This window comes from Haemaphysalis longicornis, unplaced genomic scaffold (assembly GCF_048455015.1).
Source record: "Haemaphysalis longicornis isolate Haplotype H1 unplaced genomic scaffold, Haemaphysalis longicornis Haplotype H1 scaffold_5, whole genome shotgun sequence".
NCBI classification, from domain to species: domain Eukaryota; kingdom Metazoa; phylum Arthropoda; class Arachnida; order Ixodida; family Ixodidae; genus Haemaphysalis; species Haemaphysalis longicornis.
Genome location: NW_027526385.1, coordinates 28,305,595 through 28,322,439, shown reverse-complemented (window position 1 = coordinate 28,322,439; position 16,845 = coordinate 28,305,595). Strand labels below are relative to the sequence as shown.

General features: G+C 45.4%; 2 protein-coding genes across 3 annotated transcripts in view; one reads left to right on the top strand and one right to left on the bottom strand.

Annotated features, from left to right (window-relative positions):
• Positions 1-7,734, bottom strand: part of LOC144138003 (protein Njmu-R1-like) — a 33,793-nt gene extending 26,059 nt beyond the window's left edge. For both annotated transcript variants that reach the window (XM_077670033.1, XM_077670034.1), the window contains exons 1-4: positions 7,481-7,734; positions 7,242-7,340; positions 5,235-5,357; positions 3,914-4,048 (exon numbers count right to left, since the gene is read on the bottom strand). In XM_077670033.1, coding sequence (XP_077526159.1) covers positions 3,914-4,048; positions 5,235-5,357; positions 7,242-7,340; positions 7,481-7,611 — 488 coding nt within the window. In that variant the 5' untranslated portion in view covers positions 7,612-7,734. The remainder of the gene's footprint in view (positions 1-3,913; positions 4,049-5,234; positions 5,358-7,241; positions 7,341-7,480) is intronic.
• A 390-nt stretch (positions 7,735-8,124) lies between these two features.
• LOC144138002 (uncharacterized) lies at positions 8,125-16,003 on the top strand. The gene is made up of 4 exons (XM_077670032.1): positions 8,125-8,378; positions 8,633-8,722; positions 12,035-12,215; positions 15,839-16,003. Exons 1-3 carry the CDS (start codon positions 8,300-8,302, stop codon positions 12,133-12,135), a joined length of 270 nt encoding a protein of 89 aa, XP_077526158.1. The 5' UTR covers positions 8,125-8,299; the 3' UTR covers positions 12,136-12,215; positions 15,839-16,003.
• The last annotated feature ends 842 nt before the right edge of the window (positions 16,004-16,845 follow it).

Below are 16,845 nucleotides of genomic sequence, written 5' to 3'. Positions count from 1 at the left end.
TCAAAATACAAGAGAGGTGAAACAAAGCCTTTAAATCATGCTTGAATTTGCCACTTATCGCCCTGGTACCACATGCCTAATAGAGAATAAGTCGTTCATACATTTGAAATCCCCTTCACGCAACCACTGGAGCAATTAAACCAGGGACTAAAGATTAATTCAGAAACAAAGCTTGCCACATGTGCAGTTAGCAAAGCTGGCCAGCTGTAGAAATGAGTGCTCGTAGCCCACCCTTACTCACGATTCTAGGTCAAAACAGAGACCAGGATACATGATTTAACGGAAACTCTGGGAGCCCAGGTAAGCATTATAAGTCTCAAGTGCCACATCTGGGTGCGAAATTGTGTATCAGAAGATCGCCCCGGAACGATTTCAACAGCTTAGCATGACAGCTCCGTAGCTTGCCGTTTCCTCAGTGTTGTGTAAAAGCTTTCGCGACAAGTTCAAGGGCTCACAACAATAACATGATTAGATGCACTGTAAAATTTTTATCAAACAACCCATGCTAACGTCTAACCCACCCCCCATTTCCTTCAAGCGTTGTGCTAGCTTAAAATTTCAGGAAAAAATTTCGGCCCTTACTGGCTTCATGAGATACCAGTTTCTAAAATCACAGCTGCATTTTCACAAGCTACAGCACGATGAAGCGCAGCCCAATCAGCGTGACAGCTCCAAAATATCCACTACAGTGAAACCTCGATATATCGAACAGCGCGGTGCCCGCGAAATAGTTCGATATAACCCGAATTCGATATATAAAATCACGTAAAAAACGCGTCCTAAACTGGTACAAATCAATAAATGAACGAATTGTGCAGTAAATACTAACTTGGTGCTTCAAAGTATTTATTCTTTTTGCTTAAAGTACTGCAGCAGGGTAGCCTGGCGTGTTATACACGACTTCCTCAACGTAGTCCAAACGTTTCACAAGCGACAGGCGGGTGCTTTCTATAGCGCTGCAGTAGCTGTGCGGTAGGGCCAAAACAGCTGAAGCCTCGGTCGAAGTCGGGAGCGGGGCACTATCAGCGCTTGCAGGTACAACCTCGGCAGCGTCTTCGTTTGTGCGCTCAGTAGTAACCTCCGCTAGGATCTACACATCCGTCAACTCCGCCGTCGTTCCGGTGCTGTCGTCACCGCCAACAAAGTCATCAATGCACATGCTTCGTGGCTCAGCACCAACAAAGCGCTCCAGCTGGCCCCAGGTTTCTTCAAGTTCGCATTCTTCTTTTGCACCTGCTTCGGTGCAACCGATGCGCAGCAGTCGGGAACGCCCATCATGCCACCGCTATCCTCGAGGGTACTGCGGGATAGCTCGCCGCCTGTCAACAGAGCGCGAGCGGTCTGGGCAGTCTGGGGTGGCGGAGTTCGATATACCCATTTCATGTCCGTCCCAGTTCGAAATAAAAAATTAAAAATGCATGTGATTTTACGCGTGATATAGAAAGTGTTCGATATAGGCAAAAATTCGATATAGCCGTGTTCGATATATCAAGGTTTGACTGTATTACATTTCAACGCCTATAAACCATCTCTACAAAAAAAAAAAAAAAAAAGCTTGCAAAAATGGCTAATTCGCAAATAGGCGATCAACACACCCCAGTGCTATTGCGGCAGCTGTCACGAATTTCCATTTCAATCTTGGCAAGTGGACCAGCTTAAACTTTGGCGCCATTATCTCCCCATTTAGATGGAGAGGAAGTGTGGATTAAGTGTCTGTTTCTCTGGGAGCGCACTGCGATCCCGTTACATGTGTGTCACGAAGCGGGTCCCTACAAGCACTAGGGAGACGGAGAGTGATAAACTTGTTAAGTTGTGCCCTAATACCCCTGCCACACTTGATGCCAACCGAACGTTATTTTAAACGAGTGAGATTGGTTTCAAATGTCATTCGTCTGCTGTCACACAGGCGCAGTCTAAAACAACATTCGTCGTGAATGACATTTGGTACCGCATGGGTCCAGAGAACTCGTTCAACTATGACTTTGCACCAAGTGCGTATTTTCAACAGCAGAAGACGAAAAAAAAAATACCTTCGGAAAAATAAGAAACCTACTGTTCGCAACTTTTTATTTGATCTTGCCTTTTCTTAAAGCTTTTGGGTGCTTTACTGAGCGCTTTAAATTAATTGCTTCTGCTCTCAGTGTTACCGCCTGGGCTCCTGGCAAGTGCAAAGGAAGTCACCGCTCTTCGTGGCTTTTCGTGATGCTTTCCTGACGAGTCGCACTTTGTGGCCATTCTCTCATCTGGCTGCTGACACGTTTATCTCGCACGCACAAAGCTGCAGTGACAGCTCGTTTAACGTCATTCATCGCGGCGGTGTCTATGCGCGCCGCCGTGTTCGTTGTCAAATTATTGGTCATCACTGCGGATCTGCTTTGTACTTGTCTCGGCTTCGCATGACTCATTGCAACAAAAATTACGGCCTAAAAAGTAAAAAGAGCGTGTGCATAATGCATGCTAAACTATTTTATACACACTTTCTCAAAGTATAAATGCTTATATGAATTACACCAGCATTCAATGCAATTTTGAGCACGTGAACAAGTATACTACCGATTGCCATTGACATCACACATGAATGAAATTTGGTTTGCGTGTGAAGCCAGTAAGCAGCAAACGAATGACAGTCCAAACAAATCTCGTTCGTCGAAAATGACATCAGGTTGGCGCATGTGACAGGGGTACACATTATAAAAGAGATTCAAACGCCACAGAGCATGCAAATACCATGAGAACAGTGTACTTGGGGTGTGCAAATGCCGAATAGTTGAATCAAATATTGAATCCAATTTGGAAAGAAAGCCGAATATCGAATCGAATATCAAAAAATATCTTTTTTTTTTTTGCACGGGCCTTGATTTTTCATAGGTTTCTGTGTAGAAGCAGAAGCTACTTCGCATGTTCGGAAGATATAACGTTCCTTCTTCAACCTGGAGAACGCACTTTTCAACTCACGGCGGCGGTGCTCCAGAAATTCGGAGCGCGTACGATACGCATTTGAAAAAAAAAGAAGAGAGAGAGAGAGAGAGAGAGAGAGAGAGAGAGAGAGAGAGAGAGAGAGAGAGAGAGAGAGAGAGAGAGAGAGAGAGAGAGAGCTGCACATGAGCTGCTGCACTGCAATTATAGGCAACGACAGACTATACAGCGCCTCGTAACGCAGAAGCGAGCACTTTGCAGGCATGAACAATAGGACGCGAAAACACGGCACAACCACAATCATGGACCACGATGAGGCACTTCTTCGGAAGCAAGCGTGGACAATACATAGCGGAAAGAAAGCTCGCACTACAGTCGCCATGCACAAGCCTGCACTATCCACTGTGCTCTAAAAAAAACAAGTTAACACGCAGTAACCATACTGACACTGCATTTAAAACAGCCAGAACTGCTTTTGATTTTAAATTACCGGAAGCGCTGTCAAAACGGCGGCGGTCTTTACCAGAAGCTGCCCTAACATGTAAACGCCCGGTCGCACGATTCAAAATGGCGACAACAGTCGCCGGCAACATGTCACAACCATCCGACAGCTCGAAAAATAGATCTTATCGATATAATCGCACATTACTCCGTGCAGCGAAATAAAATTTACGGCCTCTGCAAGGTGCACTGGTCAAAAGCGCAATTCGGATGAAACTTGCCGAGCGGCTGGTGTAGCAGCACTGCGTTAGAGAGTGCGCTGACGTCTCCCACTTTTGCAAAGCCAGGGAACGTTTGGACACTCCGCTCAACTATTTGAAAAATCAAATAGTACCTAGATATTCGCTTCGCGAATCGAATTATTCGCGGAGGTACTATTCGACTCGTATTCGAGTACTCCCACACCCCTACAATGTACGCATTACAACCAAGCTGCTTCCGTGTGAAGTGTGACACCTAATTTCACACTGTACATGTGCCAAACTCCAAAGGATACAGGTCCAGGGTTCCGTCATCAGGAGCGATGAAGCACAAGACGTAGGCCTGCTGCTCCTTCTTTTCAGTGCTCGAAGGCTCCTTCACGAAAGCCTGGTGGAAGCACATCACAGTGCCCGTGGTCTTCTCGCTCAAGCTGGAATGGAACGTGCAGAGCCAACGGAAACTTCAGACGCCGAGCATGTCGTTGCACGGAACCGAAACCGAAATTGTTTCGAACTCAAACACTGGACATCGTCAAATCACAATGCAAGACGAATACGCGTCACTACTGTTAGTTGTTGTGGCCGTGGCAAATGTTGCATGGTATTTTAGGAGCAAAGCTCCTTAGAGGCTGGAGCTGTTGGCGTCTCCTGTCGTCATCATAATCGCCGTCTCGTGTAGACACGGTACTAAAACATTGGGAAACTCATTTACGCCTCGGGCTAGAACATAATGCGCGCTAAATAAACACCAGGACACTCGCTTACGCCTCGCGCTAGACAGCTTCGTGCTTGAAAACGAATATTACCCCCAAAATGTTTTGTTTCTTTCTCAATGCGTTGCAGGGCTCTTTGAAGTTGGCCTGAACAGTCAATCAAAGTTATACCTGTGCCACTTGTGCACAAAAAATGACATTAAGTGTTTAAGGCCTTGGGATACCGAATGACAATATTTGGGCGGGCCGTGCTACACGTGAAAACACGGAGCATTAAAGGCATTAAATGTGTAAGGCATGATGGCAATAATGACAGAAAAGAGAAATGCACTTACATTTTAGAAGTTTTAACGTGGAGAAAAACGTCGTACAAGGGTTAAAAATGTTTTTTGTGAAAGAAAACGGTATGAGAAACAAGTGTTTTCTAAAAAATGGTGTATGCCGTTCTAAAAGCAGCTTCAGCAGCTGCCGTCGCCTGCAAGCGGTAGCCAAATCCGAAAAATTAAAAACGACGAGTAACACGATGTTTTGCTTTTGCTGCTGTTTCAGTACACTTCGATTTCTTCAAAACTTCGCCACCGAGAGTGCACAAAAAATTGTCCTTTTTCGAAGTTCAGGTACGTGTCCGCGTCAACACTCTGTGCTGAGAGTTTCGTTGGTTTCATTTGGTGCTCATCGCGTTTGAGAGTAAGAAGATTTAAGGCGTTCGTGAAGGCGAATGAGTTGTGCTGAACTCCTTAAGCCAAAAATGACATTAGTGTAAATGGCATTCGGTTGTTGTGTGTAGCAGCAAATTAACGGCAGTAAAACTTAAGGCATTAAGCACTAAATGTCATTTTTCGTGTACATGTGGTACGGGTATTAACGGACAACACAAGTTGGTACTGCAAAAATGGGGGCTCACGTCATCTCCATGGGGTCCACATTTCCCCTGGTGTCCTGCAGGTCTCTGGCGACCTTCTTGATCAGGAAACAACGGAGGTCTGTCTCGGCGACAGCACCAAGGTCTGTCGCAAGCAACGACAGGCTTAAAGCGAGAGAGGGAGGGAGAAAAAAAATCGGGGAAGTTTGCACTCGTGCGCCAGACTTGAATGGCAAAGCTGTTAATGGCAAGCATTGCTGGACACATAGTTGAGTTTCAGTATCATTGTTTATTGGCATAGCTGCAGTGCTAGTAATCGTCGTCATAAGCATCGAAGAGGTCGCCGTCTTCTTCGCGGCGAGTGGTGGATGCGAAGTCATTCTCAGCATTGTCGACTTCCACCAGCTCCCCTGGCGAAGCTTGCACTAAGTCGTGCAAGGCTCGGATCATAGCGAAGCTGCAGGATTTCTTTATACATGAGCACTGATACACATCATTACTCATTTGTACAAGTTTGAAATTGTTTATTTACATGTTCCGTCGTTGCCTTGCACTGTGCTAATAGTGGTCACCGTCATATGCAACGATATCATTGTGTTCCTCGTGCCAAGCATTGCATGTGCGGTAGAGCTTGACGACAGCATTGGAGCTTTTTTTTGCTAAAGCCACTGCACGTGCCGGGAACGCTTGGCGGTCGCCGCAAGGCATGCGCTCACGAGCGCTTGGCATTTTCTTGGTATTTTTTCCTGCAACACCGAACTTACAGCTTGTACAAAAACTCCGCTGTTAAAACCCTTGTGTCTCAACTCAGCCAAATCTTGATGGCACACACTGCATTGCAGGCACTAAACACCTCGGCAGGTACACTTTACACTTCTGAACAAGACGATGTTGGAAAAAATGGTACACGATTTCAGAAAGAAAAAGAAAAAAGAAAAATGAGTGCTCGCTCAATGAAAGACGACTAACAGATGGCTTAGGGAGTGGCATGCCGTCATGTGTTCGCTGAGCACTGGCCTGTCTGCAACGAATGCCATGAAGCGTTCCCACGCATCACCCCAGCTCACGTTCCCAATTGGCAAGGCAGTCGAGCCGCACTACACCGAGTTTGTAACAGTCTGTTAATAATAATACAAAAACAGTGGCCTAGCTGTAACTGCACATACACGCAGTCGCTCACAAATTTATTGCTTGAATATAACGCTAAATAAAAACTTCCTTACAGCTGCACTCAAATCTTGAATCGGGGTTCGTCATAGTAGGGCGTGAAGTCGGGCTAGTTGGTTTGCGATTAAGGCGAAAAACAGCACGCAGACACAGAACGGAAGACAAAACAGCACCCGTGTTTGTCTCTCGCTTGGGTTCCATTCCATTTCTGTGCGCTGTTTTTCACCAGGAGTGTCGTAGCTGCCGGCGAACTTTTTATTTCCTCAGTGTTTGCTTAAACTACAATGGCGATATTTCAAAACATGCTATCTGCGGTCACATGCCCTTCGCACACACCACCTAATAACAATGATGTTGATTTCAAAAAGCATGCACGGCATCCGTGCACGAAGCGCGTGCCTCTCAACTTGCAAAGAATGGGGGACATACATATGGCGATACTGAAACAAGGCTGCTGCATAGATGCAACGGCCAGCAGCATACGAGTATGTTTTGTAAGCCGGATCACCCAGTAAATGAAACACAGGATGCATACAATGCCATATTCCACAGTGCAACAGCGCCCCAGCGCAGATAAGTGCAGCTAAGTACATTAGTTATAAGGTTTTCTTTTACTGCGCATGTGTGTTCAAATGTCATATGTGTTCGTTTAATTTATTCCGTTCATCCACACCAATGTTAACTGTCGCAGGCAACAAACCACTTTAAAGCCTGTCTCATTTAAGCGCGTATAAGTGGCGCATCTCGCCGGGACGCCGCAGGCCCCAGAATTTGTTTCGGTACCAAAAACCCCGCGAGTCCGCCAACTTATTCAAACTACAAGTAAGAAGGATTAACAAAAAAGTCACACCTATCGCGCGAGACGGAAAACGACTGACAAACCTCTCTTTGGTTTGTGATTTCGGCGGCTTCGTGGTGGGTGCTTTTTGAGAAGCTTCATCGGCCGAGGTTTCGTTTTCGCTGTGGTGCTGAGTCTTTGGGCTGCAATGTTTACAAGAGACAGGTGATGTCAACGTCACTTGTGGCAAAAAATTACTTTGTCGAATCTGCGTTGTTATTGTTATATCAGCGAACCGGTCACAAAGGACTTTGTGGAGAAAAAAAAAAAGTGAGATCCTTACGTGTTGGTGTACAAATACACAGCGTAAAACGTGCCCCGTAGCGTCGGCGCAGACGACTGATTTGACTGCGTGCTGGCTGAAGAATCATACCCCGTGCTGTCGAGCGCTGCAATAGAGTTACTTCTCGACATTTTCGCGGGGAACTTTTGTCGTGGATTAACCAACCTGCCACTGAAAACTGCCGCGACCAGATGAGAACCGCGACATACGGTTTGTATTGATGTTGTTTCGTTCGTGGCGTGGCTCGTTTCGGCTTGAAGAGTTTGGGTTGGCTGGTGCGGCAGTAGCCACGTGATTTGCAGCGCAAAATTACTTAATATTTTGTTGTAATAAATCAAAATGCAAAACTAAATAGGCATTAAACAAATATGTATTTTGAATTATTTTAAGGTTCAAGAAAAGTAGCATAACTGCGCCGACTCCAAATTGCGTGTTTTGCAGGAAACTGTACGGTTGATACGTATTTGTATAAGCCAACATACTCCTATTTTACTAATAACTACCTAAAGTAATATCACCATTTATCAGCTTGGAGCCATTGTAGAGACCATAGAGACAATCCCGCTTCAAGTTCACTATTCCCCCAAAATAGTGAGCTTATCGCTCTAGCACTCTACTACTGCTGCCCGCCGATTGGTCGAAGTGTTCGCAGCTGCGTTTTCGTGTTTTGTGGAGCGCGTGTCTCTCTGGCTGGAGTAGCTGAGAAGTGCTGTGGATTTTGTCGAGTTTCTACCACGGTTTTGTTTTCAGCTCACGCTTGGTTTTTTGGTTATCAACGTCGCACCACCGTCCTGATAACTTTTGCTGGCGTAGCAAAATATGGCAACACGGTCAGCGGGTGACGACATCCGCAAAGTGCTCTTCAAGGAGAAGCCCCAATATGTCATCGGCACCGTTGGTAAGATGCGCTTGAATAACAATAATTGAACAAGAAAAAAAAACTACGTTTCACAGTAGTAGCCATGTAGCGGCTCTGCGCTTGTGTCCGTGGTTTGAACCTACGAAGTATCGTAAACGTTTTGTGCAGCCGAAAAACGTCAAACTTGCCTCATCCTCCTAATACGTTTCCGTGGTTGTGTTTTTTGTTACAGCTTGCTGCGTTAAGTAGCTTTTTTAAAACACAGCTAACTATAGACTCCTTTGTGCGCGCAGCTTCTCAGAAGACGTCGGACCTGCTGTCAACGAAAGCGGGCATGCAGTTTGAACACGACGTCGAAGTAAGCCTTAGCTCGTTGGAGAAAGGTTTGTATGTTCATATTTCGCTCTATTTACCTTTATTTCCACGCGCATACGCAGCTAATTTCGCTCGAAGAGAACACCTTTTCAGCAATGGCCCACTGTGCAACAAAAACGACGGCTAGCTTTCCTGAACAAGTAAATGGTTCAAAGCTTCAATGCACATTTTTCTTGGCCACCTTTTTGTGAAAAGGGTAATTTTAGTTTAGTTGAAAGCGAGCCCTTCACATTTCACGGCCATCGAATACTCTGGTGAAACAAGATTTCGCATTTATTTTAGACGATCCACCTTTTGCTTGGCTTAACACAGCAAAATCACGCAGGTGAGGTCCGGAAAAGTTTATATTATCAATAAGCATAAAGGGGGATTCACACGACGTACATGTCCGCAGCCGGACTGGTCACGTCGCGTCACGCCACCTGGCAGTCCAGCTCAAGGAAGTGTTCACACGAGCGATAAAGGGTGCAGGCAACAGCGCAGACAGAGAGAGCGCACTCTCAATGTGTGGACTGTCTGTGCGTGACGAAAAGCGCAAGAGGTGTGAGGCTACTGGCAAAGACAGTGGCCGACCGAAAGCGCCGTTGCATAGGTGTTGCACGGTGACAGACGTAGCGTTGCCCAAGCTTGACAAGAATTACCCGCGTAAGATCACGTACGTGCTGGGTGAGAATGTATATATACAGGAAAAATGTAAAGCCCACGTTTTCTGTTTCTGATTCATGAGCTTCTGCATCCTTCGCTGTCGCTTCACCCGCTCCACCGGCGTGTCTCGGCTTTCAGACGTAGCTCCCCATGTTGTTTCGTGTTTGCGTCCCTTCTCATTTGGTATCGCCGCTGGGCAGGCAGTTGACCGTGGTGCTGCCCGTGGTGGGAAGATCCCGTAACAGCGTGCAACCGTGCTGAAACAAGTACGCGTCTTGCGGGAACAGCGCCCAGCAGCATCAAAATGTCAACAAACGAAGCGTAGTAGTGTTCTCGATATGCCTGCCGGGAGCAGGGAGTCATGGTTGCTAAACTATTCAGGTTTGTGTGCACCAGAAGAGCGGTATGTTGCCATAATCCTCTGCCAGAATCGCAACCCGAAAAGAAAGTTCCCATTGTCAGACCGCGTCGTCTGCGGTGTGTTAGCTGAAGTTACAAATTGGTGACGTCGCATCACGTGATATGCATTCCGCGGTCCGAATCAGTGATTTCATCCGTCTTGTGAATCGGCCTTGAGGGAAAGGTCGTGAAACATTCCTGTCATGGAATGCACTTCCATTGTCATGTTGTTTGCATATCTAAAAAATGCCCGGACTTCACACACACCTTAGCAAACTTGTTAAACTTGTTGAAAGGGGTAACAGAATCTAATCTTGCCTTACTCTGTCACATCATGGTGTTGCAAGCGAAGTACACAGCAGATATGCAAAGCAAGCTTATCACATTGAAAAATGCTGACATGTTCGTCAATCAGCCATCTTTCATCCTTTGTAAGGAGTGTTACTTGCCAATTGTAGGCAAGGAACATCGGGGTGCGATGTCTGTAGTGTTTGTCATGGTAGCTAACTGATGCCACAGGCCGTAAAATACCTTAACCTGATGTGCATCTTCTTTTATAGCTTACAACTTAATCTTCAGCGATGAACCACCCATCGGCACGCATCTGTGACTAGCTCTTTGCGCTCGTTGGGCTCTCTACTGCTCCTATATCAATGCACATTCACACAAACTAGCCCAAATTTCTTGCTGACTTCTGTTTTAGTTCATTTGCTTGTAAGAGTGTCAGTATACGAACAACTTTACAGCCATCGTTCATTGAATGTTCGCCTAATGACGGTGCATTTTGCAGTAAACTTGTCCCTTGATAAAAGGTCAAATTGTTGCAAGCAACCTCAGAGTAGAAGTACAATTTTGTTTTACGCATTATATAGACAGCCAGTATAGGCAAGTACTGCATATGTCAGAAGTGTGCTGGCACTGAAATTGCTTCATGGTTGTGCTGTCCGTAAAGGTATTTTATGTATTAATGCTAAAGGAGCCATGAAGAGAAAATACAACTTCATTTAATTTGAAAGAACTAGGATTTAGTATCTCACTCAGCTCCATTAGAGCCACAAAAGATGTTTTTTTTTAACAAAAAAAAGGCAAGAAGTATTTAAAAACTTTCAAATTTTGCGCCACAGTGACGTGTTATGAGCAAGAATGACGTCATACGGGCCAACAATAAAACATAATTTTCAGTGCGTTAACTGCACATTAGCATTCAAGTGATGCGGTCAAATGGAACTAGAGGCCCCATTACAGACGTCCAGTCATGTGTCGTCGTGACAGGTCAGTTAGGCGGCCGCTAATCGCATAAGCACGGTTCCGTGACGTCATAGAAAAGTTGCGGGAAATTGGCTAGGGGGTCGTGACTGCTTCACACACTTTCTTTCATATCTCCGTTATTTGTTCGAAGATTGCGATGATATTGGTATCATTGTTATCGGGACTAAGCAGTCTTTCTAATAAACGCTACTTGTATTTTGTCTTCATGGCTGTTAAAAGCGATTGGAACAGCTTCATTTGGCATCCGCAACATTGTGTGACATCACATTTTGCGTAAGTCTATAGGTAATACAAGTGGGCTACACGAGCTATTCGTTCGTTTTGAAGTGTTTTGATATTCATTTGTAAAAAAAAATTGGCTGGCGATTATGATACTTTTTAATGCGATATTTGGGCGCAGCGGCAGTGCGCTGAGGGAGCACTCGTGTGTTCTCTCGACAGCAGCGTTAATGAGCCTCCGCATTGGCGGCATGAAGTGCGTCTCAGGAAGGGACCGCAAACTGCATCTCAAGCAAACGCACATCATAGTCACGCGCACGCCCCCCTCATGTTTTCGCCAAGGGTCATGCCGTCGAGCGCCTCGTGTGGGCACAGCATACTTCCCCCTCTGCTCCCCCGCCGCACACTTTCGGAGAGCGCTGGCTCACGCCGCCACGGCGGACCGCCCTCCCCTCCCAATTTCACGACACTCACCTCCTTTGCTTTCTTTCACCGTTCGCTTTATCTTTCACTCGTCAGTCTTGCCATCGTTCACTCGGTTACGCCAACTACGCGGCTCAGCCCAGACACTGCCGCCAAAGGGCTGTGCCCTAAAATGGGCATGCAGTCGAATGAAATGAGTTCATCATTTAGTCTTTTTGTCCTCCACACAGAGGACAAGAGTTATTGTTAACAGTATGAAAGTCGGCGTACTTTTAGATGATCTGCATTTTCTAAAACTGTGTGTTTAGGCTTGAATACTTTGTAATGTTTTTGTCCCTTTCTTTCAAATTTCTTACCAACCGCAGAGCTTCACGAACAGAGGCTCCAAAAGCTGCGTGCCATCAGCGAAAAGCTGAAGGATGATGACTGGAAATATGAGCCAATCGAGAAACTGCTTGGCATGTAGCTCGTGATGCCTCAAATAAAGGCTGCGCACGTGCTTCATTCATCACTCCATCGGTCGTGCATCCACTGTTGGGATGGAAGGTGAGGGCTTCTTGTAGCAAATTAATTTTTTTGGATATTCCAGGGCTTTATGAAGGAGGAACCCGAATATTTCACATCGTCAAAGGGTGGCTCTTTTGAGGCTTGTGCTGCAGTGACTAGGGACAGGCCATACCTTTGCTTCAGTAACCTATTGCAATATATATATAGTGGCTTTCCCACTCAATACAACCAGGACATTACCGTATTTACCCGATTCTAACGCGCCCCCGATTCTAACGCGCACCCGATTTTCCTGGCAAAAAGTCCGAAAAAGCTTGCACCTCCGATTGTAACACGCACGGGACTTTGTGGCCCAGACAAACGAATGCGAGAGAAACGGGCGATTTATTTCCCGAAGTAATCTCGCTCATCTCACTCCTCGTCGCTCTCCGCTGACCACAACATCTCGTCCTCGGTGCCTTCAAGCGCGTTCGCGATGCCACACTTCTGAACGAACGTTCAACCATGGGCGATGGGATCGTGGCCCATGCCTCGCTCGCCCATCCCGAGAGCTTCTCTCCAGAGGTGCACGCTTCAGCCGACCGCTCGTTTTGAACGCGTGGGAGCCGCTGCTGACATTGCTGTTATCAAGCGCGCAAGTGAAGCGATTTGACGATTTGTGTGAACGCTGATAGAAAAGCCTAGGCGACAAGGCTTGCTGCGTCCGAAAAATCGTTGCTAAAAGCTTTGGCGCCATCTTGAGATCGCGATGGGTGGGACGAAATTTCCGCTGTTTCGGTTTTGTATCCGATTCTAACGCGCATGCGATTTTTCGGCCTATTTTTTCGGAAAAAAAGTGCGCGTTAGAATCGGGTAAATACGGTAATTAAGCTAAAATAGAGCGTGAGCATAATTTTCTTTGCAACCGAAAACTGGTCACTTTGTGTGCAAAACTGAAATTTGTGGCAAAGAAAAGGACATTATCTTTAAGGGTTGGGGCATCTGAGGATTTTGTGGTTCTGCAAAACATTGCTACAAAGTTTGGGGGCAAAGTTTTGTAGGTGTGCGGCTTGGGATGTTACAGTACTGTAACATGATTAAAGCAGAAAGTTGACGTTCATATTTGTGCTGCTATCTGCAGGGCTCTTTGCTCTGTTATTACGCTCTACTGCCCTGATATCCTTTGATATTAGTTTATTGTTGTTTGTAGACGAAATCCTTAATTTTGCCTTCAATATAATAAGGGTAGAAGAGTTGTGGGAAGGGAAGGAGGAGAGAGCAGGGAATGTGGGGTTCAGTCAGGAGAAGCCTTTCATGGAACGATAGGAATGCTATTTGGTTTAGTAGAGAATCATTCAATTTGATTCGTTTGGCAGTTTCCATTGAACTGTTTTTCCATAATAGGACGTCAATTTGAGTTCCGTAGCAGGGAGAAAGTAGGGAGGGGAGGTGTGCTGGGAGGGAAAGGAGGTGGGAGAGGAAAGTTGACCTCCAAATTGAGAGCAACATTCACTTGGCTCTGACTCGTTCCGGTGAGCGGTTTGTGCTTTTGGGGCATGTGCAGCAAAAAGCTGCTCGAGACACCCTTCACCACCCCGTGGTTTTTGTGCTGCCTGTTGCAGGCCACTGCACCTAAAAAAAACATTTCAAGGCATTGTTAGGTCGAAACTGAAGCCCTGCTGCTCTAAACTTTGTGTCCTTTGGTTTGGTGTTGTTGCTGCAGGTGTAATTGCATTTCGCTAATACAGTCTCTGGGAATGTCCATTAGAGAGAGGAGAGGCAGCAAACTTTAATCACATAATTGTAAGCTCCTGCAATGCTCGGCTGCTCTGTTTAGGGGTCCTTTCTTAAGGTAAGCTTGTCGTGGCTGGTAATAAAGGGTAAGGCCTGCCGCGGTGGCTCAGTGTCTAAGTTGTTGGGCTGCTGAGTACAAGGATGTGGGTTTGATCCCGACCCCATTGGCTTCTTTTCTGATGGAGGCAAAAAGCGAAAACGGCCGTATGCCGAGGTTTTGGCGCGCATTGAAGATCCAAAGGTGGTCAAAAACAACCCGGAGCCCTCCACCATGGGGCGTCATAGCTTGTAGCTTCAGCGTGTTACAACCCCAATATTAATCAATCGAGAAAGGGTAAAGCCTTGAGGTGTAGACGAAAGAATATTGATATATTCACCTGGGTGCTACTTGCGGAACTCTCCCATATTGTCAAAGGAACGAGAGAAGTGAAATGTAGCTCGAGCCAATACGCAGTCTGCGAACACATACCGTTTGTGGGACAGTTGTGCGCAACGGGTGTAAGCAAATGCTGTGAGGAGTTGAAAGGGTTTGTCCTCTGTGCTACCACCATACTTCCACATGTAATGAATGCAATTATTTCAGTTGAAGAGTGAATATCTGCGGGATAATCTCTTATCAACTCGAATAATATCGTGGAGAATAGTTGGAGATTAAGAAGTTGTGAAAGATTTCATTTTGTGGACGAATTATAGAATAATGTGTACAGTGATACCCACCTAAAATGGTGCGGGGCGTCTTGGGGTGATAGGCCAGTCAGGTCAATGAAGACACTGTTAAGATGCATTCTTGTCTGCAAATTAGGCTTCCAAGCAAACACCACTAATAGTTCTTATTAGGGTAATGTGGCTTTGGAAAAATAAATTGGGTAATATTAACCGACCACTTTCTATTATTCAGGAAATGTCGCTGATTTTCTATTTTTTTCCAAGCAAGATCATGTGCATAAATAATTTAGTTCTATATTGACTCAATTAATTGTACTTAGTTGCAATGCAGATTCCCTATTGCATACCTGCCAACTCTTCCGAAATTTCCATAAAGTGTACGAATTTCGACCAGTCTTACGATTCTACGAATCTTGCCCGAAATTTTACGGAAAATATTTTGATTTTCGAAAAAAAAAAGGGAATATCCATTAAAACGACACTGTGCCACCTTGCGCCGCCACGAAAGGGCAATACGTACTCTTGTTATCATCATCAGCAGAAGCTGCGACTTTGTCGCCTTCTCGGGGTGGGCTACGCATCCATGTCCGGAATTCGCTTCCACCTCGACCAGCCTGTTTAAAGCGTGTCGTTCGGGGGTCGGTTAGGACCTCCGTGTTCGTGTCGCTCTTCGTATGACTGCCGCGACCAATGCACTACGACCTGTGTCAAGACCGCGGTAGGTGCTTCGCAGTGCAATGACGCGAAGCCGCGACAATACTGTACCGAGTGTTTGTAAAATCGTACACGACAGAATTTGCTCCTCCGGCCTTGTTGCTCATTGCTCTTCAAAACTTGCGAATTTCAGTCATGGTTGAGAAAACGCGCAAACGTGAGAGCGCTTGGCACAGAACGTTAATCCTTTCAAACTTGTAAACAATTAGTGCGTTGCCCCCCCCCCCCCTCGATCCGCGGGTTTTTGAATTTCCAAGTCACCAGGTTGGCAGGTATGCTATTGTGGCTAGTGCTGGAAAACCAAAGCTCATTTGAAGTATGCAGCCTCAGTTTTTTATTTCTAATTTCAGTTCCTCTTGATTGGAACTTTCATTTCTTGTTTTTGCCACTAGTATTGTGGGTACTATAAGGTACTATAGTAAGGTACTATAGTATTGTGAAACAAGGTACTATAGTATTGTGAAACACTTATTGCAAATTTTAACATTTCTGCTGTTCTCTCTTTTCAGACCTGCCAATTTCTGTCACTTCTTTGTCCAGTTCATCGAATGTCAATCATACTTACAGACATGATTGTGGTTCATGTGTCGACTGAGTGATTCACTGTGATGCCCACATTCCTGACCCGCTGTTATTCTGTTGTGTATAAATTACCCACAAGCTGTGCTGTCATTACATCTTGTCTCCTGCTTTTATATTCCTACTCCACGAGAGTTCTTCAAATGCGGGCCTGTCATTTCTTGCCTGTCACAGATAAGCACTCCGTGCGTGCATGCATGTAAGTTTTAATAAAGAATGTGATTGACAAGAGATGCTGAGCCTTTGTTTGTTTTGTTTCTGCAGTTGTCGCCAGTGCCAACGATAGGGGGGGGCTGAGAAACTGCACAAATGTATCCTGTTATTGCTCATGAGACCAGGCAGCCACTTTATACAAAGCAACTGACCTTCTGGCACGCAATTGTAACAAGGCAATAAGGTTGCTATTGTATAAATTTTTTTTTCATTTGATGTTAAGGTACTTTGTCCAAAAACTTGCTGGAATGGTTCTCGTTGATAAAAGTCCATGGTGGGAGCTCTAATTCTGAAATTGTTCGCAGACATATACACAATAACAGTACCATTAAATCCTATCAATTTGAAACAGGTTCAACTATGTGAGGTAAGGGGAAACTAGAACATATTCTAATGTACTGTAAACTTGAAAGTAGCTTGAGAAGGTGCTTGGTGGGAAGTACATTGCACAAACTCATTCAACTCTGTTGGATGTGAAGCATAATATTTCAATGACTTTGCGAGAGGCTGTAGCTTACTCTTCAAGAGGACGAAATGGTGTGGACAATTTTTATGCCATGGCGCAGATTTTAAGCCTGCTCCAGCAGTCATTTGTTTAAAGCATGTAACTTTACATTGCTCATGCTGCTTGTTACAATCTTTGCTTTGGAATGCAATATGGCCTTTGTGCTACTCTTGTAGTTATTGCACTTTCTTTGTGTTTGGCTGCATTTTTTTAGAAAAG

Bases quoted from the DNA above. Each gene is read 5' to 3' on its own strand.
- LOC144138002 (XM_077670032.1), top strand. From the start codon at position 8,300: ATGGCAACACGGTCAGCGGGTGACGACATCCGCAAAGTGCTCTTCAAG. The intron at 8,379-8,632 runs GTAAGATGCGCT...TTGTGCGCGCAG, and splicing joins ATATGTCATCGGCACCGTTG to CTTCTCAGAAGACGTCGGAC. The intron at 8,723-12,034 runs GTTTGTATGTTC...TACCAACCGCAG, and splicing joins CCTTAGCTCGTTGGAGAAAG to AGCTTCACGAACAGAGGCTC.